Consider the following 25,301-nt stretch of genomic DNA (forward strand, 5'->3'; position numbering starts at 1 on the left):
AGGTGTCTGGCACAGAGTCTGGCTGTGTTGCAGTGGACTTGGGTGAGTGGTGGGGGGGGCGGGGGGGGGAGAGAAAGAAGATGAGTATAGTAGTGATAGGGGATTCCATAATTAGAGGAGCAGACAGTGGATTCTGTGGATGTGAAGAGACCTGGATAGTGTTTCTTCCCAGGAGTTAGGGTTAGGGATGTCTCGGATTGGGTCCATGGCATTCTAAAGTGGGAAGGAGAACAGTTGAAAGTCATGGTACACATTGGCACCAGCAACCTAGATTGGAAAAGAGAGAAGATCCTGAAGAGAGAATATAGGGAATATAGGCTGTAAACTGAAAAGCAGGTCCTCCAGGGTAGTAATTTCTAGATAGCTGCCGGTGCCACCCACCATTGAGGTCAAGAATAGGATGATCTGGCAGATGAACGTGCAGCAAAGAACTGGTGCAGGAGCAGGGTTTCAGATTTCTGGATCATTGGGATCTCTACTGACGAAGGTATGACTTGTACAAAAAGGATGGGTTACACATGAACATGCAGGCAGGTTTGCTAGAGTGTGGGGGAGGGTTTGAACTAATTTGGCTGAGGAATGTGAATGAGATTGATAGGGCAGTTGGTATACAACTAGAGGCAGAAGACTGTGAGAAAGGAAAGGCAGAAACGGCATGTAAAATTTCAATATGCATGCAGTGAGTGGGATTAATTGAAGTGTAGCAGGGCTAAAATCAAAAAGGGTGATGAAAACAAAACAGAAGGTGTCATATTTGAATGCACATTGTATATGAAATAAGGTAGATGATCTTGTAGCACAGTTAAAGATTAGCAGGTGTGATGTTGTAGGCATTTCTAAGTCATGGTTGAAAGAAGATTGTAGTTGGGAGCTTAACATCACGAATACAACGTGCATCGAAAGGGCAGGAAAGTAGGCAGAGTAGGTGGGTGGCTGCGTTGGTGAAAAAATGATATCAGATCCTTAGACATCACATGGGATCTGAAGATGTAGAATCCTTGTGAGTAACTGCACAAAATGCAAAGGTAAAAAGACCTTGATGGTAGTTATATTCAAGCATCTAAACAGTAGTCAAGCTACAAATTACAATGGTCGACAGAAAAGGCATGTAAACTTTCAATATGCAGTGTGCCAAAGGTTTAAAAAGGAGAGGAAATTTTCAATGGTTATTTAAATCGAAGCAAGAGGCAGAGAGGGAAGAAGTAAAAGAAGCTCGGAGATAAGTTGTTTTTTTTAACTGATCGGGGCAAAGAGGCTAGACTGCGCAAGCGCGTGAATGTCGGCCTCTGGGATCAGCGGGGGATTTTAAAAAGCAAGCACAGGCTGAGTACGAGCTTCACTCCAGGTGAGGTACGGTTGGGTAAGCTCCTTTAATTAATCTAATTAGTGTAGGAGAAGGTAATGGAGGCAGCAGTTAGGGCAGTTGAGTGCTCCGTTGGCAGTATGTGGGAAGTCAGGGCAAGCACTGCTGTCCCTGATGATACCACCTGCGAAAGGTGCATCCAGCTGCAGCTCCCGACAAACCGTGTTAGGGAACTGAAAATGGAGCTGGAGCTGGATGAACTTCTGATCGTTCGGGAAAACAGGAGTTTCAGGGAGATAGTCACCCCTAGGAGTCAGGAGACAATTAGTTGGGTGACTGTCAGGAGAGGGAAGGGGAATAGACAGGAAGAGCAGAGCACCCCTGTAGCTGTTCCCATCAACAATAAGTATACCATTTTGGATACTGTTGGTGGGGACGACCTACCAGGGACAAGTTACAGTGCTTGCGTCTCTGGCACCCTCAGCTCAGAAGGGAAGGAGGGAAAAGAGAAGAGCAGTACTGATTGGGGATTCGATAGTTAGGGGGACAGATAGGAGGTTCTATGGAAGAGATCGAGAATCCCAGATGGTCTGTTGCCTCTCTGGTGCCAGGGTCCGCGATATCTCGGATCAAGTTCTCAGCATTCTCAAGAGGGAGGGTAAGCAGCTGGATGTTGTGGTCCATGTAGGGACCAATGACATGGATAGGAAGAGTGAGGAGGTCCTGAAAGGTGAGTTTAGGGAGCTAGGTGCTAAGTTAAAGGACAGGATCTCCAGGATAGCAATCTCAGGATTGCTACCAGTGCCACGTGCAGGTGGGTTTAGGAATAGTAAGATAGTGCAGATCAACACATGGTTGATGTTGGGTCCAATGTTGTTTGTCATATACATTAATGATCTGGATGATGGGGTGGTAAATTGGATTAGTAAAATGCAGATGATACTATGATAGGTGGTGTTGTGGATAATGAAGTAGGTTTTTAAAGCTTGCAGAGAGATTTAAGCCAGTTAGAAGAGTGGGCTGAATGTTGACAGATGGAGTTTAATGCTGATAAGTGTGAGGTGCTACATTTTGGTAGGAATAATCCAAATAGGACATACATGGTAAATGCTAGGGCATTGAAGAACGCAGTAGAACAAAGTGATCTAGGAATAATGATGCATAGTTCCCCGAAGGTGGAATCTCATGTGGATAGGGTGGTGAAGAAAGCTTTTGGTATGTTGGCCTTTATAAATCAGAGCGTTGAGTATAGGAGTTGGGATGTAATGTTAAAATTGTACAAGGCATTGGTAAGGCCGAATTTGGAGTATTGTGTACAGTTCTGGTCACCGAATTATAGGAAAGATATCAACAAAATAGAGAGAGTACAGAGAAGATTTACTAGAATGTTACCTGGGTTTCAGCACCTAAGTAACAGAGAGAGGTTGAACAAGTTAGGTTTTTATTCTTTGGAGCTTAGAAGGTTGAGGGGGGACTTGATAGAGGTATTTAAAATTATGAGGGGGATAGAGTTAATTTATTAGAGTTAATGTGGATAGGTTTTTTTCCATTGAGAGCAGGGGAAATTCAAACAAGAGGACATGAGTTGAGAGTTAGGGGGCAAAAGTTTCAGGGTAACACGAGGGGGTATTTCTTTACTCAGAGAGTGGTAGCTGCGTGGAATGAGCTTCCAGTAGAAATGGTAGAGGCAGGTTCGGTGTCGTCATTTAAAGTAAAATTGGATAGGTATATGGACAGGAAAGGAATGGAGGGTTATGGGACTAGGTGAGAGTAAGTGTTCAGCACAGACTAGAAGGGCCGAGATGGCCTGCTTCCGTGCTGTAATTGTTAAATAATTATATGCTTGTAGACTGGGAAAATAAGGTTGGTGCTGGATCCCAAGGAAGGGAACTTGTAGGAAGCCTACAAGATGGCTTTTTAGAGCAGCTTGTGTTTGAATCCACAACGGGAAAGGCAATTTTGGATTGCGTAACACACAAAATTCTGGTGGAACACAGCAGGCCAGGCAGCATCTATAGGAAAGAAGCACTTTTGACGTTTCAGGCCGAGACCCTTTGTCAGGACTGGCATTTTGTCCACCAGCATTTTGTGTGTGCTGCTTGAATTTCCAGCATCTACAGATTTCCTCATGTTCGGATTGGGTGCTGGGTCATGAATCAGATTTGATTAGGGAGATTAAGATAAAGGAACCCATAGGAGGCAGTGATCATAATATGAAATAATTCACTCTGCAGCTTGAGAGGGAGAAGCTAAAATCAGGTATATTAGGATTACAGTGGGGTAAAGGGAATTAAAGAGGCATGAGAGAGGAGCTGGCTAAATTTAATTGGAAGGGGAAACAATCAGGAATGTTGGCAGGACAGCAATGGCTATTGAAAGGTAGGCAAGACACTTGGACCAGATGGACTGTACCCCAGGGTTCTGAAAGAGGCAGCTGAAGAGATTATGGAGGCATTAGTAATTACCTTTCAAGATTTACTAGATTCAGGAATGGTTCCAGAGGACGTGAAAACTGGAAATATCAGTCCACTCTTTAAGGGAGGGAGGCAGGCAGGCAGAAGAAAGGAAGTCATAGGCCAGTTAGCCTGACTTCATTGTTTTGGAAAGATGTTGGAGCTTATTATTAAAGATGGTGTTTCAGGGTACTTAAAAGACATGATAAAATAGGCCAAAGTCAGCATGGTTTCCTCAAGGAAAACTCCTGCCTGACAATTCTGTTGGAATTCTTTGAGGAAATTAACAGGCAGGATAGACAAAGGAGAGTCCGATGATGTTGCTTACTTGGATTTTCAAAAGACCTTTGACAAGGTGCGCACATGAGGCTGCTTAACAACAGCCCATGTATTACAGAAAAGATATTAAAATGGATAGAAGATTGGCTGACTGGCAGGAGGCAAGGAGTGTGAATAAATGGGCTCTTTCCTGGTTGCTGGTGACTAGCGATGTTGTCACAAGGGTTGAATCTCTTCTTTTCACATTATGTATCAGTGATTTGGATGAAGGAATTGATGGCTCTGTAGCCAAGTTTGCTGATGATATGAATGTATAGGTGGAGGGGGTAGGTAGTGTTGAGGAAGCTGAGTGTCTGCAGAAGGACTTACACAGATTGGGGGAATGGGCAAAGAAGTGGTAGATGGAATATAGTTTAGGGAAGTGCATGGTCATGCACATTAGCAGAAAGAATAAAGCTGTAAATGGGAGAAAATTCAGAAATCAGAGGTGCAAAGGGACTTGAGAGTCCTTGTGCAGGTTTCCATAAAGATTAACTTGCAGGCTGAGTTGGTGGTAAGGAAGGCAAATGCAACGTTGGCACTTATTGCAAGAGGATTAGAATACAAAAACAAGGATGTAATGCTGAGGCTTTATAAAGCATTGGTCAGAATACTTTGGAAAGGCTGTGGAGCAGATGTATCAGGCTGCTGACTGGTTTAGGGTATGTGTTATGAGGAGAGATAAGACAAACTGGAGCAGCTTTCTCTGGTGGCTGAGGCTAAAATTATGCAAATGCATAGATAGAAAACAAGCATCTTTTTCCCAGGATTAAAAATGTCTGGTTCTAGACGGCACATTTTTAAGGTTTGGGGGCGGGGGGGGGGGGGGGGGGAGCGAAAAAGAGATACGTGAAGCAATATTTTTTTAAAACACGAAGATTGGTAGATACAGTGTGCACTGCCAAGACTGGTGGTTGAAGCAGGAAATCAAGAGTGTTTAGGACACTACTAGATAGATGCAGGAAAGGAAGAGGTATGGTAATATGATTAGGGAAAATGGATTAGATTAATTAGGAGTCAAGTGAATGTTCAGCATAATCATAGGCTGAAGGGCCTGTTCTGTATTCATTGTAAGGAAGAGAGTAAGTTGTAGAGGTCTAGGCCATAATTTTTCTATTTATTAGATTCAGCGCTTATGCCTACAGATTACAAATATTAACCTTTGTTCAAAAGAAAAGTCTTGGGATAAACTGAGTAACTAAGACCAGTTTGATCTGTGGTGAAATAACAACCACAGTCACAACTAGCAGTCAGGTTGATGATTCTGAATTTTTTGCATGGTAACAGAGTTGATAACTAAAATGATGTTCATATTATATAAATGAGCTAAGATATATTTCATAAGATGCCACATTATAGGCTTACCACTGAGATTGAAGGCCATAAAATTAAAAAAAGTGTAAGAACATATATAGAGCGGTTATTTCTAGAATTCAAGAGAAAGAGAAAGGAGGGTCTATAAACCAAGACATGAAAAATAAGAGCAAGAAAGTCACAATGAATCTTTTAAAGCTCTAGCTCAGCTATGTGCGTGCAGTTCTGATGGACACACTTAAGGAAAGGTGTTAAGGCACAGGAGGTATATGCCTAGTCCTTCAAGGATGAGGGATTATACAGACCAGACAGGATGAGGTCATTGTTTTTGGATGTTTTAGGCAGATCAGGCAGAAGTATTTAAAATCATGAAGAATTCAGGCAGAGAGAAGGGACTGCTCTGAGTGTCAGAAGAATCAGGATGAAGGAACAATAAAGGTGATAAGTAAAACAATGAAAAACAGGATTTTTTAAAATGCAGTCAGAAGTTAAGATCTGGACGGCAATGGTATGGCACTAGGTAGAATCAAGATTCAATTTAAGATTTAAAAAGGAAATGCAGTAGCAACAGCTGGATTGCTTTTAAATGGAGTCACTATTAGTGGCTGCCTTCTATGTTGTTACCATTATTCTAAAACCTCATTTTATACTTTCCACATTAAATAATCTACATAAATGGATATTGCTGATGTTGGAATGTGGAACAAGCAATATGAAATTGGTTATCACATCTAAGATACTGATAATCATTATTTGGTCCTGTGCAGATGTTTACACTACATGGATGAATCCTACCTGTTAACTAAAGGAATTAAAAAACTTTTACATTTTCTATTATGTCTTTACACCGAGCTTTTCAGCAACATTTGAAATGCTTTTGTGAAATGGACAACAGCAACTATGTTCTCTTAAGTCAGGTCAACAGCATCCAAATTTAGGAAGATATCAAGCAGATCTAGAAGATTCATCAGCTACTGTTAAACCTGATGTAATACTCCAATAGAGTAGTACTGAACCTAAGCACATCTAAATTAATCTTTTGATCTGCAAGATAATGTCAATCTCAGTGAAAAAAAAAGATGCATACACATAGGAGACTGCATATATAGTGAGATACTAGCTATCCTGAGCTGGTGTGTGAAATTCTGCATGTGACTGATAATGATTTTCTGCATACTATTTAATTGGAACTGTCCTCCATTCTCTGCATTTTAGACGGGTTGCTGCAAGTCCATCACAATGTTTGCTTTGTTTATTAAGCAGATTTTTCTGAGTAAATTGACTTTGCTGCATAATTGATCGCTGAGCTCAGATGTGCACACCACCCTTGTTCTAATTCATTGACTGATAAATTAAAAGAAAATGGTTTCAGCTTTGTAGTGATTTGTAAATATGCATCTTGCCTTGTAGTTAACATGGTTAAAATGTGTAAGAAACACCAGTATAAAAAGACCCTAATCAAGGATAAACAACATGGATATAATAAAGGAATTGCATTTCTAGATAAGATTACAAATAGAGTCAATGAGAATGTATTTGATTATTCTAAATTGAATATAGCATAGATTTCGACAGGATCCTTCCTGGTACACCGTTCAAGATCATGGGATCCAATTAAGCATAAAACCAGATCGATCTGAAATCACCTCAGCGTCAGCAAGCAAAATTATGGAGACATGAAGCATGGAAACAGGCCCTTTGACCCAAGTCATCTATGCCAACTATGTTGCCCTGTGAGCTAGTCCCATGCTTAGCCCATAGTCTTCTAAATCTCTCCTATCCAATTACTTAACTGTATGTTTTAATATATTATTAATGAGTCAACATTGGTTACTATTTCTAGCAGCTCACTCCAAATATGCACCATCCTTTCTGTAAAGAAGCTACCCCTGATTACCTTTTAAATCTCTTGCCTCAGATTTTAAACCTATGCTCTCTTGTTTTTAGTCATCTTCCTTGGGACAAAGGCTTTCACCTTGTCCATGTTCCTCATGATCTTATATACCTCTATCAGGTCACTCCTCAATCTCCTATGTTCCAGGAAATAAAGTCCTAGTCCAAGCAACCTCTCCTCGTAACTCAGCCCCGAGTTCAGGCAACATCCAAGTAAATCATTTCTGTATATATTGGATGACAAGTTTTGAGATTGTTAAATTTTATCACAGGACTCAGTACTTAGTCTCTTTCCAAAATATAAGTCAAACCCCATTAATAATTATTAACTTAATAAATTTTTATAGGATATAAAGGGTTTCTTCATCTGTTCTGCTCACTACAACAAATGGTAAAGAACACATTTGGAAACTGTCTTTTAGAACACTGGTCGATGAAAAGCAGTAAGATTTAACAATCATTGTTATCATACTAATAGAAGGAATCTGAAGTAAACAAGCTCTTCAAAATGGGGGAAACCTGCTCAGCACCTGTCTGGCAAGAACAGCCAATAATTCGCAAGGTTCAGTTTGTATGTTTCAGCCTGTCCAAAAAAGAGCAGATTGCTCTTGATTTATTGCATCTTTACTGGGAGGTGATTGAGTAGCTGACTTTTTCCTAGTCATCATGGCAATTGATATCTCCTGCAAAAGTTACATGTTTGCTATACTGCCTGCAACAGAATTTTTTCATAATAATGAGTTATTTAGGAACGTATTGTCTTTGTTAACTGAAGGACACCTGTTTTATATTGATTTAAACTTAAAAGCAAGGAACATGAAAGAAAAATCACCATGTGACTGACAGTAAAGAAGAAACTTTTAAACTGCTAAGACATAAATGTAGTCAGTTTGTAACAAAAGTGGCTGAGGTAAAGCAATTTGGTAATAGAACAAAGCAAGGGAGAGCTCTGGAGGAATCAAAGAACCTAAGTATATACATATACAGATCCTCAAAGACACGGAGATGCACAGGGACTTAAAAGATAACAGGACAGGTCAACAAGGTCACTGAAAGAGCTTTGGTTATGTTTGCTTTATTAATTGAGGCTTTGTATTTGCTAAATGTGGGCAACATTATCTAAATGCAACTTCAGTATTAAGTACATAGTGAAGGTGCAGAGGAAGAATTTATTTCTATGTCTTTGTGGGAGCTAGACATTGCTAATTACCATTGAACTGAGGTGGCAGTTAACCATACTGGTAAAATTTTAGTCACATAGGCCTGAAAATGTAGATTTTATTTGAAGGACATTAATTAACTAGATGGGGTTATGCAATGAAACAGCAATTCCATATTTACCATAATTTATATTATTCTTTTAAAATTCCAGTTTTATTTGATAAATTGAATTTAAATTACTGTTGCCATGACGCAATATGAACAAATAACTCTCAATCAATCGTTTAGTACACCGACTGCAGGTGTTGCAACACAAGTACCAACCACACTGCTCTGTTGTCATGAAAGATTGAACAGGTTTGGATTATTTTCTTTAGAACAGATGAGATAGAAGGGAGTTTTAATTGATATACACGAAATTAAAAAAGGCCTAGAGGGACTAAATATGGATGATTTGATAGCCTTATGCTGAAAGTGAGGTGGGGGATAGATTTTACTATTTGGTCAAATAAGTAGAAGAGAAATCAAGATGCTATTCGTAATGCCAAACTCCTTGTCCGTTGGGTTGCAGAGGCCAATGCCTTCATTATATTCATTAAGGATGTGTACTTAGACAGCAGTGGCATTCAGGGCTAACAGGGGTTTTAGTGGGGAACTCTGATTGGAATGGATCAAATTGGCTGAATGCTTCCCCTTGTGTTGTATGTTTTTATGATGTAAAAGTAACAAAGCAAGCTATAAATCAAGTAAGCCATTTTACTCATGAACTTTGTAAGTGATAAAACAATAATCTTACTGGAGTAAGTTGCTGGGATGGTAACAATTGTTGAAGTTGTTGTTGGAGTAACAATTGTCTCTGTTGCTCAGAAAGTAAGTTCAGTCCTGGCATGCTATAAAACAAAAATATTTTGTAGATATAGACTACTATATGTAAGACACATACATTAAAATAGAAATACAAAGACCACTTATTTTTATTAGAAGATGCTTAAAATTTAAAACTTTGATGCAACAGCAAATTCTTAACCATTTTAGAATTTTGAAGGGACCATGCCCTCTGAGGAGTTTGTTCAATTCAACATCCTTCCAAGTGAAGTAACAATGCATTTGAATTTTGTACAATTTGATGTTAAAATTTGGGCCCCATAATTAGGCACTTTTTATTTGAGAAAATAAGGCAATATGGGTATCTGAAGTTCTACAGAACATGCTTATTTAATGTTTTTTTCACGTTTACATTCTGAGCAGGGGCCCTTGCTATTGATTATTTTGAGATGCTGCTAGACCTGCTTCTACTTCCAGAATTCTCCGTTTGTGTTTTAAATATCCAGGTTTTGTTTGTTCTAATTCTTAACTCATGCCTTTGTAAAGTGGTTATCTGGATTGGATTCTTTGGAAAATCTGAAAGATTTATGTTGTCTTTTACAATATTTAGTAAATATTAGTAAAATCCTAATCAAGTTGTATACATTCAATCCACAATAATTTTTTTGATGGTCCTTGAAACAAATAGATGTGATTCCACACCACAAAAAGCTATTGCTTTGAAGTTTTTTTTTGTGGAAATAACATGTTACACTGGGGAACAGCAGAGGATCTTACTAATCAGTGTCCAATCTAAAGAAAGGTTTGTTTTCAAAATACAAGTCTGGCAGTTTGACAACACAGGCAGACTAGGTAGTTGGTATTTCCAGTATTTTTTTTCTAATTTTACAGTTTATTCATTGGTAAAGTATAATAAATAAACCATTAGTTTTTATCTCCCAATCCACTTGCTCTGTCAAAATAAACATTTTTGAATGTTCATCTCAAAACACAAAACAGATTGGCTGTTATACTCCCCCTACAGACAAGTAACATGGCCTGAGATATGAAGAACAGATATTAGTTTAAAAACATTGAGAAAGCTGAGGATCTGGCTTCTGGAACTGGTTACTGGTTTCAGTAAGGAATGAGAACCTTTTTTTTGTATACTGTAGATTCATCTAATAAAACATCATAGGATTAAAAATGCTAAACTACCAAGGGAGAAACCCCTTTTAATATAGATATTAGATAGTTGTACAGACAACTATAATGTCAGGAGTTTGTTGAAAAGTTTTGTGAAAGCAGAATTAAGATTTTGAACTAGTTGGGGAACTGAGAGCCAGTGTAGGTCTCAAATAATAGAATGCAATTGGCTGAGGATAGTGAAGGTTCAAACAGGTTGGTCCAAGTTGAGTTTGTCATATGTACAAGTACATGTATGCACAGGTACAATGAAAAACTTACTTGCAGCAGCATCACAAGCAAATACTACCAAATAAGCAGCATTCACAAGAACATAAATTAAGTACAATTTTTATGAGAAAACAATTATTACAAAAATAAGTTCATTTCAGAGCAAAACAGTCAAAGTGGTCATAATGTTGCTAAACTGTAGTGATTAGGGTTTTGCCAGATGGTTTAAGAACAAAATGGTTGCAGGAAATAGGTGTTCTTGAACCTGGTGTTATGAGAATTCAGGTTTCTATACCTCCTGCCTGATGATAGCTATGAAAAGATAGCATAGCCCTGATGGTGGGGACTTTTGATAACAGACATTACCTATTTGAGGCAACACTTCCTATAGGTATGACCAATGGTGGGGAGGGATGTGTCCATGACGTGTTGGGCAGAGTCCACTACTCTCTGCAGCTTTTTACATTGCTGTGCATTTGAACAGCCACATCAGACCATGATGCAGTGAGTCCAGATACTTTCAACAATACACCTATAGGTTTGTTACTGTTTGATGAGAAGCCCAACCTTCTTAACCTCCTAAGTATGGACACTGGCATGCTTTCCCAGAACAGGTCATCCAATATGTTAGCATTATGAATTTAATGCTATTGACTCTCCACCAATGTATACAGGTGCATCTTTGCCCTCCTTCCGCTTCCTGAAGTCAAAAATCAGCTCTTAAGTTTTGCTGAAGTTAAATGAGAGGTTGTTTTTGCAGCACCACTCAACCAGGTGGCCTAATGCTGACTCATGACCACCTGTGAATTGTCCAACAACAGTAGTGTCATTACAAATTTGAAGATGCCATTGGAGCTGTACTTAGTCACAATAGAGCAGAAGGCTAAGCATGCACCCTTGAGGTACAACTGTGTCAATGGTCCGCAAAGAGGAGATATTATTACCAATCCTCACTGATTGAGGTCTGCTAGAGAAAGTAGAGTACGCAGTTGCAGAGGAAGGTGCAGAAGATCTTGAAGCTCGTTGATAAGTTTGGATGTGATGACTGTTGAATACCGAGCTGTAGTTGATGAACAAATACTTGTTGTCTAACAGAGTAAAGAGACAGAGAAATAACATCTGCTGTTGACCTGTTCTGACAGTATGCAAATTGGAGTGAATCCAGGTAATTTCTGAGGCAGATGTTGACTCACGCCGTAATCAACCGTTGTCATTACTGTTGATGTAAATGCTACCAGCTGGTAGTCACTAAGGCAGGTCACCTTGCTCTTCTTGAGATACCAGTACAATAAATGCTGTTTTGAGGCAAGTGGGAACTTCAGACTGCAGGGGTAACAAATTGAATATGTCTAGGAATACTCCAGCCAAATGAAAATGTGCATAAAAGTCTAAGAAAGAGAATGTGTTTGGCAAAAGAAAATGATGAGGAAGTGGTCAGAGTTGGTACTCTTTCCAGCAAGGAACTCTAGATATGGCCAGGCTAAACAATTTGATGAGCAAGAAACCAAGCTTAGCAATCATTCTTCAAAAGGCAACTCATTCTTCCAGGGATTAACCACCACTTGTGACTGCATCCACAGATTCCATGCTCACTCCACTATTGCCATTCTCACTGATTACATCCCCCACAATGGTCAAGTCTCTAAAGTGATGAATACAAATTCTTTAATGACAGTCTTTCATCTCCTCCGTTGAGACAAAGACAGTGAGAAATAGTATAGTACAGCCCATTGGGGAGGGGCTTGTATGATTGACTACATCATGAACTTCAGCAGTAGGGGAGCCATCAAGCCCCAAACGATTTAATGAGTGAAGGCAATATCTAATCTGTCAAGTACTAACAATGTTTCACTGTGATCATTTCATCCCTTTTGATACAATTTAGAAAGCACTATTATTATGTGTTCTATTATCATAGAAGTATTTTAATCACTGCTTACAGAATAACTTATTTTCTGTTTTGTCTTTCAGTAATATAGGGTACGGGTACATGTTGACCACATTCCCAGAGGAGAAAGAGGAAGAATAGAGGACTGATAATGATGTACTTCAGTGTACATGACAATGCAGAACACAAATTCAACGATCAGCACGAGAAATCAACAGATCAGGGCAGGATAGGATACACTGGGCATGAGGGCGGCAATCTGGCACAAGTCAGAGGGAAGTTAAAGTGGGAGCTTATTGGAGAGCTCATCTATACCTCTACAATGTCCTACAGGATGGTTTTGTGGCCACTTCTGAAATCTGATACAGATGCACATGGAGATGGTTTGCAAACTGTCAGGTTTGTTTCACCAAATACAAGAGATGACATGACCAATGTAGGGGCCCCTCTCATAGTTTATTGTCAAGAATACAGAGCCTTTGACCTTGACTCTGGCTGTCCTATGTATTTGTTTGCTGAATATAGATGATAATCATCTTTGGTGCAGGTGACAATTACTGCAGAGACATAGATGGAGGCAACATGATGATTAGAAACTTCTACACACAGACTTTTCATGTTGTAACTTGGCACCTGGTATCCATTACATGATAGCAGGATAGGGCTTGTTAGAAACACTGATGCACCACACACCACCAGGAGCATTATGAGCAGTGACAGAGAAAAGATACTTTCATACAATCTGCTGGATTCTTAGCAAAATGAGGTGCCATTCATGAATAGACTGATATTTGCAATGAACCTAAGAGTGCCACTCATGAGCATCTATCTTATGGTTCGAAAGGAGGTATGCGATTTTTTACAAGGGCAGGCTGCTTTCCTACACAAGCTGTAATATGGCAAATGGAAAGATGCCTTATTTCTGTGGAAGCAGGCTTATTTATGACCCTGCAGTAATGGTGATGGGCCACTTCACTGAAGGAAGACTGTAGAGACCAGGCATCTATAACCAGGGTTTTATTAACTTGCTTAACTTTACATCTGGAGGTGGAAAGATGGGGAGTTAGGAGATCATCCTATCAGTGCCACTTCAATCTTCATATATCACATAAGTTGATTCAGGACACAAATTCCCACTCATCAGGACATCCAAAATAGCTACTGGGGCAGCCACAAGACCTTAACTTCTTCCCAGCAGAGAATGACCATTAACCAGGATTGTTGTGGACTTAAGGAAATCGTTAAGGAAAATTACTAGGTTACTGATACAATCAACTTACAAGAAAATTTCTAAATGATTACTCACATTATTCCTATCAGGTCTGTAGTTTCTGCAAAACCTCCATAATATTACCTTCAGTCCTATAGTATAATCAACTTAAAAGTTGTGAGGCACCCCAGTTATAGTTATAGAGGATGATGTTTCAAGGTTGCCATGTTTAAAAATAGTAAGTACAAAAACTGGCCCTCTCAGACCATTATACCTATCTATGCTAATCCCAGTTATTTACTTACTTAGGCTCATATTCCTGCATAGCATTCCTATCCAAATACTTCTTTATATACATTTTAAATGTTGTAAATTTTAAATCTGCATTTAATCTCTCTTCTGATGTGTCTGTATTTCTAATGTGCAGAAGGACTGGAGATCATTTACTGTGTATATACATAACCTAGTAATTGTTTTTTAAGTGTTTTTTTTGTTCACTGAAATCTTATTAATAAGGGATTGTTTAGTTTCCCTTGAGTAAATGGGTTATAGAAAACAAGTTATTCAAGAAATAAACTGAGAAATAGAACTGATGGAAATGCACGAGAATGCATTGATTTGACAGGCCAAATTGCTTCAACACATTCCACTCCCAAGAAAAATTGAGAGAATAGAGAAAATTCATAAGACTGACCAGATTAACTGAAAAATGAAAAGCTACCAATCATATGCCAAAAATCTGAAATAAAAATTTAGTGGCAATATTCAGTAGGTCAGTCTGCGTGTGTGTAAGTGCTTCAGATTACTGATTTTTTTTATTGGAACCGAAACTACAATAAAGCTCCAATAATCCATTCTCCCATTGTTCAGAATTCCCTAAGTTTTGATACTTAGGGCCCTGGTTCCCAAGTTCCTTTGAAATACACTGGAGCTCCAGTTCCCACACACCTTTTAAACTCATTGGGATCCTGCTTCCCATACTCCAGTTAAACTCATCTGGTCTTACCTCCTGTTCTCCCTTGAAACGAAACAGGGACTCATTTCCATGCTTCTTTGGGATTCACCAGAATCCCATTCCCAGACTCCCTATAAACTTGCTGGGTTTGCTGAAAAAATTATTGTACTATGGAGTTACTTCATAAAAACAAAGCAATTCAAAAGTGTTTGGAATAACATGCAATATTCCAGAAAACGTGCTAATCTGGCACCGAAGTCCTGAGCAAGCCAGATTTGAAGAAGTTTTATGGTAGTTCTAGTTCTGAAGGCCATCAAGCAACACCACCAACTTTCCTTCTCTTTTCATGAAGACTACCTGACCTGCTGAATATTTCCAGTATTTTCTGCAATTATTGCAACTTTGTAAAGGTCATATAAAAAACACATTAAAGATGTTACCTGTTGGTTATATTGGTAGATATTGGAAAAGTTACATTTGGTGGTACAGTTGCATGCGACAGTGGACTTGGGTTTTGTGATATTGACACTGGAGTCTGTACAACTCCATTCAAAGTACCAACAAATCCATTGACTCCCAGCTGGTTTCCTGGTAAAGTTCCCATCAACCCACCAACTGAAGACACTGTAGGCATGGTGGAGGCCATTGTTTGCATGCCACTAGCCAGTGCTCTTGATATACAGTTAACTCCTTGTAGAGATGGACTTTGTCCAGTAGTGGTTGGACTGGCAAGAGAAGAACTGCCAGTACTATGTCCACAGGAAGTTCGGTCCTAAAATGAGAAAGCCAGACTTCAACCAAGAGTTTATTTGAATATAAACCTAATAATGGCAATAAATAAATTGATATAAACATTTATACAGTGTCATAAGCTCAAAGAAGTTATTCTAATGTATATTGAAAAATAGTATAGAAAAAAGAAAAACTTTGAAAAAATAAAGTGGGATGAGAGGGTCAGTCCAGAGTAGGGCTAAAAGCTCTACTTCTGATCAGGAGGTAGCAGAGTGCTGCACGGATGACTAGAATTTGAGGATTAAGCAGTCTGGATTGAAATGCAAGTAAGAATAATGGATGAGGCCCATAATATACTTATGAGAAAGCGGAATTTGTTGCAGAATTCATTCTCAGGGTCCAACAGTTGTTTTCAATCATGTTTGATGACTGTGATCACATTTTGGAAGAGTAGTATTTATGAATAATAGGATACTGACTATTCAAAAGTGAAGGACTGTTGGCTGTACTCTTTTCCACAGATGCTGCCTGCCCTGCTGAGATCCTCCAGTATTTTGTCTGTGTTCCTTAGATTTCCAGTATCTACAGATTTTCTGTTGTTTGTAATTGAAATTAGTGCAGATAGGAATAAGGCATTCAGTCTTTTCAGCAAGATGTCTGTAAGATCTCAGTGGTTGGCATTGTGAATGATAATGGAAGCAGTTGGGACAGAGGACCCAAATCTGTAGTAATGCAGGGATTGATGATTGTCATCGAGTCAGCAGGCTACGGTTAGGAGGAGTTGTATTTGTGATTGATACAAGGAGGGTAATGGAGAAATAGAATATGTAACAAAAAAGTTTTTATTTTTAGCAGTGGAATGTTGAAAATAACTGATATTAGTGAAAAAATAGATGCATAGAGAGAGTTATTCTATTACTGAAAGTGGTTGCATTGTTGAAATGACTATCTCAATTTTACCTTAATATCTAAACATCGAATGCAAACATTTTAGGGTAGAAATCAGAGGAAATGTGGGCCATCACTTACACATGAAGCACATAATTGATGACATCCTACTCTTAAGATGGATATTAACAAAAATACACAGTATTCAGAGACTAACATAAATAATAAAATAATTCACAAATACTATGCAAAATTCATAAATAAATACATACCTGGTTTGACATTGCATGTGAGCTTTCAGGTAGAAAGCTGTTGCTCAGATGTGGACCCTTGCTACTGTTCAAGGATGTTGTGTTGTGGACTACAAGAGAACACAGCAAAAATGAACACCAAAATAACATTTAAAATTTCAAACAACACTACTCAAATCAGTTCAATTCAAAATATTTTGAACTAGTTAAAACAATACCAGCATGCAAAGCAGAATATCACTAACCAGCTTGTACTGTGAATGGGTGAACTTGGGTTGTTAAACTTGCATTTGAACTCGCAACTGGAAAAGGTACTGAGAGCTGAGCATTTAGAAGTTGGAGGCGTTCCTTCTTAGCTGTCAAACTCTTGATTTGTTCCTCCAGCTGCCGATTCTCAACTTGAAGTTGATGTAGAGATTTCAACATTCCCATAACTACTTGCAAGACAAAAGTTAAACATTGTGAATAACAGAATCAAATTCATCTCACCAATATCACAAATTTCAAACAGTAAATTAAATGAAAGAAAAATTAATTCCATGCCAACAGGAAGTTGCATATTTCATGGAAATTGGATGGATAGAAGTAGCTGAAAAATTCTTTAAAGCATAGGAAAAGTAGAGAAAAGTAGGTGGAATATTAAAGGTGGATATGCAAGCTGAAAAGTAAGTTCTCTTTATAACAAATAAACTCTTCTCAGGCTTCCAGCCAGATACAGGTCTCCACTTTAACTGATGCTTCAATGACAAACTCTGCCATCTTCATCAGGATTGAAGTGTGGGCATGTCTAGTCCAGTGATATATATACCACCACCATCCATCTCTCTGATTAGTCAGTCCGCATCCAATCCAGTTCTTACTTGGAGCAAGACCTTCATCGGTGTTAAAGTCCCTTTCTCTCATTTTACTTAAATGGCTTCTTTCACTAGGCGATCCCAAAAGCCATTCGCACAGCACAGTAGTTTTGTGCCGTCGAAGGCAATCCTATATTTAACCCTATCAAATACACCATCTGTGCTCCTTGATGTGGGTTTCCACTATGCAATTTCCACTGGAATTCGATTATTAAGTAAGTGGGATAGCGGAAACCTGATTAAATAAGGACTAACCAAACAGGACGGAAGGATGACAGGGTTATACATACCACTGAACTAGACATGCCCAGGCATCCCTGATGAAGATGCAGAGCTTGTCATTGAAATGCCAATTAAAATCGATATCTGTACCTGGCTGGAAGCCCAAGTTGATTCATCATATAAACCAGGAAAGCACTAGATCCTTTTTCACTTAGTTCTCATTATATTTTACAAAGTACTGAATTTCAAAACAAAGGATTGATGTTAAATTTGTCCATATCATTGGAAATTTGTATGCTTCTTGGGCACTCGTTAAACAAAGAGATCAGAGATATGGTACGATATATTAGAGATGCATCAGGAAATAACTACCGAGGAAGTGTCCCTGAAAAAAACTGAAGCTTTTAATTGGAACTGATAAGATTAGGTGATGAAATAAAGAATGTAAGATTATGGAAAGTTTTAAAAGGGAGACTGTTGTGAGTACAGTTCAAATGCCATCTATAAATTTGCTGACAATACAACTATTGTTGACAAAATTTCAGATGGTGACAAGAGGGCGTACAGCGGTGAAATATATTAGCTAGTTGAGTGGTGTCAGAGCAACAACCTTGTACCCAGTGTCAGTAAGTCCAAAGGAATAATTGTGGACTTCAGGAAGGGTATGATGAGGGAACATGCACCAGTCATCATAAAGGGATCAGAAGTGGAAAGAGTGAGCAATTTCAAGTTCCTGGATGTCAACCTCTGTGAGGATCTAACTTGGATCCAACATTTTGATACAACTGCAAAGCAGGAGCAACAATAACTATATTTCATTTGGAGTTTGAGGAGATTTGGTATGTCACAAAACACTCATGAATTTCTACAAATGTACTGTGGAGAGCATTTTAACTGGCTGCATCACCATCTGGTGTGGAGGTGGGGAGAGAGACACAGGATCAAAATAAGCTGCAGAGAGTTGTAAACTTAGTCAGTTACATTATGGGCACTAGCCTCCATAGTATCCAAGAGAGTCACCCATCATCTAGTTCATGCCTTGTTCTTAAGACTACAATCAGGAAAGAGATATAGGGGCCTGAAGGCACACACTCAACATTTTAGGAACTGCTTCTTCCCTGTCATCCGATTTCTGAATGGACATTGAACTCATCTCACTACTTTTTCATTTCTGTTTTTGCACTACTTATTTAACTATTTAAATATATATATATATATCTGTGATTCAGTTTTTTCTATCATTATGTATTTCATTGTATTACTGCCACAAAGACAACAAATTTCATAACATATGCCTGTGATATTAAACCAGATTCTGATTCTGAGGAGGGAAGTAAATAATCCCAGATTGCTTCCTTTGGTTGGTGAATTATTAGCAAATACTGTGTCAGCATAATCATCCAAATAAATTAAAAATGTTTGACACCCCTTTACTTTACATAATTGTTATAATATGAAATACTTTATAATACAGCTAATCATGACTACACTTCTTTCAAAAGGGAACTGATTATTTACTTGGAAAGAAAAATTTAATTAATGTTCAAAAACAGAATATTAGATAACAGTGTACAAATGCATTAAAAGATTTCACTGTGAACAATAAAATCATCACTCCCAAAAAGCTAGGGTTATGTGAATCAACTTATTTTAATCATTGTAGTAATTGTAGAGCATTGTAATCATATTGGTATGTTGCAGATTTATCTAAATATTTTTCTGAACACAAATTGTTTTATTAAATATAAATTCATCTATGTTCTATCATTTTAAAAACTTCCTATTTGCTGCAATTTAAAACAAAATCAGGTAAAATTAAAAAATAAAGAAATATATACCAAGAGAAAAATGAATGGTGGTAAATTTATACACCTTATTTAGTAATTATGTAGCACTGTTTTTAGAAGCAAATTGAAATCTCTGGAAGTTCTCTCATGACTCAAAATCTTTAAATAAGCAACCATCAATTTAAAGATGAAAAATGATCAATTTAGGTAGGAATTTTCAAGTAAAATCAGGTAAAGTTCTGTATTCATCGAAGAAATTATGTTTGCTGTTCAGTTCTGAGGAGTCTGTCAACAATGATTTAGTGAGTTCCATTACATTGATTTCCTTTATGTCAATGCAATTTTTAAAGCTGTAGCAAGGAATGGACAAGGTGCACTTTGAAGTAATTTTAACAATTTTTCTAAGTTGTCAGGGTAACTAAGTTGATTCTAAGTGTAACTACGCTATTGAGATAGACAATCTAAAATGTTTTCCCTGGTGAGCTAAAATAGATGAAATTTACCAAAATCACAAAACAATAGCAAATTAACTGGGGTTATTATGTGGTTAACAGAAAAGACCACGAGATAGTTGATCATTGTTTCCCTTATTCACATTCTATTAAATGAAAAGATATAACTTTAAAATCTCAGATGGATTTCAATTATTTCAAAAAAATAATTCAATGCTGTAGGTAGAAAGCTCCAAATACATCTTAGTCAAGGCATGCTTTGAGCATTATCCGTGAAAACTGTAATACTCTACTGGTGAAGTCAGATGCTTTAACAAACCATGGAAACAGTGAAGACACAAGAGATTTTGCAGATGCTGGAAATCTTGAACAACACCCACAAAATGCTGGAGGAACTCAGCATTTTAAAACTTTGGCAGAGTACAAAGTAAATGGCAGGTTACTTGGGAGTGTGAAGGAGCAGAGGGATCTGGGGGTACATGTCCACAGATCCCTGAAAGTTGCCTCACAGGTAGATAGGGTAGCTAAGAAATCTTATGGAGTGTTAGCTTTCATAAATCGAGCGATAGAGTTTAAGAGTCGCGGGGTAATGATGCAGCTCTATAAAACTCTGGTAGGCCACACTTGGAGTACTGTGTCCAGCTCTGGTCGCCTCACTATAGGAAGGATGTGGAAGCATTGGAAAGGGTACAGAGATTTACCAGGATGCTGCCTGGTTTAGAGAGTATGCATTATGATCAGAGATTAAGGGAGCTAGGGCTTTACTCTCTGGAGAGGAGGATGAGAGGAGACATGATAGAGGTATACAAGATATTAAGAAGAATAGATAGAGAGGATAGCCAGCGCCTCTTCTCCAGGGCACCACTGCTCAATACAAGAAGACATGGCTTTAAGGTAAGGGGTGGAAAGTTCAAGGGGGATATTAGAGGAAGGTTTTTACTCAGAGAGTGGTTGGTGCGTGGAATGCATTGCCTGAGTCAGTGGTGGAGGCAGATACACTAGAGAATTTAAGAGACTACTAGACAGGTATATGGAGGAATTTAAGTTGAAGGGTTATATGGGAGGCAGGGTTTAAGGGTCGGCACAATATTGTGGTCCGAAGGCCTTGTACTGTGCTGTATTGTTCTGTTCTATGTAGGTCAGGCAGCATCTATGAAAAGAAACGAACAGTCAACTTCTCAGAATTACATCTGTTCATTCCCCTTCATAAATGTTGCTTGATCTGCTAAGTTCCTTCAGCATTTTGTGTGTGCTGCTTGCAAAAAGCAACAGATTTCAAAATAAAACTACCACGTGAAGTAGCTATTAGGTGTGTTGGTGGTGGTCCTTGGAAGAATACTGGCACAAATATGATATATTCAGCTTTTAAACATATATGTGGAATATTGTTCAAATTATGAAAAAAATAGCAAAGCAAGGAGAATAAAACATGTCTCTTTAACATAGAAATACAAATAGATTTTCTTTGTAAGAAATAACATTACTGAACAAAGAAGGCATTTATAAATACATACCTTCACTTGGACCACCCTGTTCAAAAAGAAACTGTTGTCCTTCACTCCACTGTCTTTCTAATAGCTGTTCTATGCTGGATGCAACTGGAGGCAAGTTCTCTAAGACACTGTTACTTGACTGATCGTAACGAATTTGTAAGCCACTCACAGGAGATCTGTTTGAAAGGTTATGATTTCCAGATTACAAGAAAAGTAATATGATTAGTCTGAACAACACTAGCAAATATATAATTAAAAATTAAATTGGAAGCATTGAAATTAAAAATAAGCATTTTCTTAAGTTTTTAAACATTTCAGTATGTCCCAAAGAAGACTTTCTGAAATATGGTCAATATCGTAAATGTACAAAATATGGCAGCAATTTACACACAGCAAACTTCCAAAAGCAGCAATATAAAAAAACAGTTTGACTTATTTACTGATGTTAGTTGTGGTATGTTATTGACCAGTAAAATGCTAATAACATCCACACTAATCGTAACCTTGACATGTTTTACATCCAACCAAAAAGGCAGAATGTAGTTAACTTAAATCCACTGAGCAAATTCTATCAAATGTGCTCATCTTTTTGAAAGGTCATAGATCTGAAAAGTTAACTTTAGTGTATTTCCACAGACTGCTGTGCTAGATATTTTCAGCATTCATAGTTTTTTTTATTCCATGATATTTTAGTTTTAAACATTCAAAACTTATTTGTTGATGAACTTCAGATTCTACTCGGACCTTTGGTGACTTATTTCGGTCACTAGGCTCTATAGTAAATTAAACGTGAACTCTTGGCCTATGATTTTATATCAAATGTTTTTAGTGTCATATGATTTTTGTATTAGTTATATCCAGTTAGTTTATTTTTAAGATTCCATCATCTTAACAATTTGGGAAGCATATTATTATCCGTTACCACTTAACTAACTCAGATAATTCAGCTGGTGGTGCTTGAATGTATAAAATTATATCATCCTGAAGCACATTGTAGTTGGGACACAGTGGTTCTCTGAGTATGAACTTGGGTGATAGTGATACAAATGGGGTTGGTGAGAATGTCTGAACATGATTTGGAAGTGTGTTGCCTCAGTTCAAAATTTTGGTGTAAGGCAGGTAGTTGAAAATATTTTTTAGCAGCTAAGTTACACGTCAAGGTGAAGGATGACAGGGCAGCCCAGCTGGTTGGAACGTGTATCCTGTCACAAGAAGCCAAGGACTCCTATTGACTGAGACAACCACATATGCAGGAAGCATTTCCAGCAGCATCAGTTTGTGCTCCAGGCATTTGTGCTCCATGCTGCCTGACCAGCCGAGTTCCTCCAGCATTTTGTTTTTGTATAGCATCCTTAGGGAGGTACCACAGTTTAAGTGATTGCAGAAAGAGGGAAAATGGGAAATTGTCGGAGAGACTAGAATGACCAGATAGGTAGTCCTGAGAAAGCAAGTATCTCAAGTCAACATTGCTCAATCAAAGATGTTCTCTTTGGGATAATGGTGATGGTTCTTTAGGGGAGTGAAGACACACCTGGGAGTAGGTGGCTTAGCTTCACAGGAGGGGAGAAAGATGAGCAAGTCAGTAAAAGAGAACTGACTCAACAGTTACAGCAAAGGCAGGTGCTCTGTGACTCAATGATGTCATGTTTCCTTCTTGTTGCCAAGTCAAAGATATCACTTAATGGTTACAAAACATCCTGATGGGAGAGAGTAAAGAATTATAATTTGCAGTCCACAATTTGGTACTAACTATGGGCAAAAGAGAAGCATACTTTTAAAGACAGAAAAAAAGGTTAAAAGCCCATCTTCAAGGACAACAATTATTGCCACTGATATGTGATGACAAATACAGAAATAAGATAAACAAATGAACATGTGACTGGAGAGATGATACAGACAAGAGAGCTTAGGTTTAGTCATTGAAATATAGCACAGAAACAGCCCCTTTAGTACACTAAGTCACCCATTCACATTCATCCTATTTTTCCCCGTTTTAAAAAATTCTTCCCATATTCTTATCAACTCCTACAGATTCTACCACTCACCTATTTACAGAGGCCTATTAAGTCCTTGGGACATGGGAGGAAGCTGTGAGTACCTGCAAGAAACATATGTTGTCACAGGGACAACATACAAACTCCACAGAGACAACATTCAAGGTCAGGACTGAACATGGGTTTCCAGTGCTGTGTGTCAGCAGCTCTAATGATGGCACCATTTTGCTGCTGAGACTTAAGAACAGTTTCTGGAGCAAGTGGGTCCTGCACAAGTCAGACGGATTACATCTCCAAACACTTCGGGCCAATAAAATGAGACATTTGTTTGCTGTACTGGGGGTAGTTTTCACTAACTTGGCATGAAACTAGGAACCTGAGAGGAGAATCAGGAGAAAAAGACACAAAAACAGTAAATGGAAGATAGAAACGTAGTAACCAAAGTAATCTGGCAGTGAAAACAAAGGCAATCAACATATAGGGTTAGAATATGAAAACCTGTTACAAAGCCAAATTTAAAGGCATTATATCTAAATGCATCCATAATAAGTGGAGAAATTAATAGCAGAATCTTAGATGTATATGTCATTACACAAGTTACTATGGGTAACAGAGGTAAGAGTTAAACATCAGGATATTCAACAGTTAAGAAGAACAGGAAAAAGGAAAATAAGCAGTAGTACTGCTATTATTAAGGGATGACATCAATTTGCTGGTTAAAAGATTTTGGCATCTAAATCATAGTATGGAATTTAAGTCAGCAGCAAGGGCCAAAAAGCAGTGCTGAGACATTTTACAGGCCTTCCTAAAGTACTTGCGTTGTAATGAACAGTATAAATAAAGAAATTACAGGATTGTGTAATGGCATTTTGATGTTTCAGACGTGATAGAGGCAGAGGGATGAAGGGTGGGGGGGGGGCTTTGCTAGTTAGGGAAAATATCACAGCAGTGCTTCGGCAGGACAGATTAGAGGGCTTATCTACTGAGGCCATATGGGTGGAGCTGAGAAACAGGAAAGGTATGACCACATTAATAGGGTTGTATTATAGACTACTCAATAGTCAGCGAGAACTGGAGGAGCAAATCTGCAGAGAGGTAACGGACAACTGCAGGAGACAGAAAGTTGTGATTGTAGGGGATTTTAATTTTCCACACATTGATTGGGACTCCCATACTAAGGCCTTTGACAAGGTCACGCATGGGAGGCTAGTTAGGAAGATTCAGTCACTAGGTATACATGGAGAGGTAGTAAATTGGATTAGACATTGGCTCAATGGAAGAAGCCAGAGAGTGGTAGTGGAGGATTGCTACTCCGAATGGAGGCCTGTGACCAGTGGTGTGCCACAGGAATCAGTGCTGAGTCCATTGTTATTTGTCATTTATATCAATGATCTGAATGATAATGTGGCAAATTGGATCAGCAAATTTGCTGTTGATACAAATATTGGAGGTGTAGTGGACAGTGAGGAAGGTTTTCAAAGCTTGCAGAGGGATTTGGACCAGTTGGAGAAATGGGCTGAAAAATGGCAGATGGAGTTTAATGCGGACAAGTGTGAGGTATTGCACTTCGGAAGGTCAAACCAAGGTAGAACATACAAGGTAAATGGTAGGACACTGAGGAGTACAGTAGAACAGAGGGATCTGGGAGTACAGATACATAATTCCCTAAAAATGGCATCACATTAGGGTCATAAAGAGAGCTTTTGGTACATTGGCCTTTATAAATCAGAGTATTGAGTATAAGAGTTGGAATGTAATGGTGAGGTTGTATAAGACTGGTGAGACCAAATTTGGAGCATTGTGTGCAGTTTTGGTCACCTAATTACAGGAAGGATATTAATAAGGATGAAAGAGTACAGAGAAGGTTTACCAGGATGTTACCAGGACTTGAGAAACTGAGTTATAGAGAAAGG

At 38.4% G+C, this 25,301-nt stretch overlaps 1 protein-coding gene across 7 annotated transcripts in view; it reads right to left on the reverse strand.

Annotated features, from left to right (window-relative positions):
* The window catches only part of mllt10 (MLLT10 histone lysine methyltransferase DOT1L cofactor), a 288,461-nt gene that overhangs the window by 17,715 nt on the left and 245,445 nt on the right, over nucleotides 1–25,301 (reverse strand). For 4 of the 7 annotated variants that reach the window (XM_059972114.1, XM_059972111.1, XM_059972112.1 and 1 more), the window contains 5 exons: nucleotides 21,416–21,570; nucleotides 16,832–17,023; nucleotides 16,608–16,696; nucleotides 15,156–15,487; nucleotides 9,239–9,332 (listed from right to left, as the gene is read on the reverse strand). In XM_059972114.1, the coding sequence (XP_059828097.1) occupies nucleotides 9,239–9,332; nucleotides 15,156–15,487; nucleotides 16,608–16,696; nucleotides 16,832–17,023; nucleotides 21,416–21,570 (862 nt within the window). Of the gene's footprint in view, nucleotides 1–7,393; nucleotides 7,506–9,238; nucleotides 9,333–15,155; nucleotides 15,488–16,607; nucleotides 16,697–16,831; nucleotides 17,024–21,415; nucleotides 21,571–25,301 lie in introns of all 7 variants that reach the window. The other 3 variants (XM_059972110.1, XM_059972113.1, XR_009512619.1) reach the window with 2 other exon arrangements.

This window comes from Hypanus sabinus, chromosome 6 (genome assembly GCF_030144855.1).
Source record: "Hypanus sabinus isolate sHypSab1 chromosome 6, sHypSab1.hap1, whole genome shotgun sequence".
Taxonomy (NCBI): Eukaryota; Metazoa; Chordata; class Chondrichthyes; order Myliobatiformes; family Dasyatidae; genus Hypanus; species Hypanus sabinus.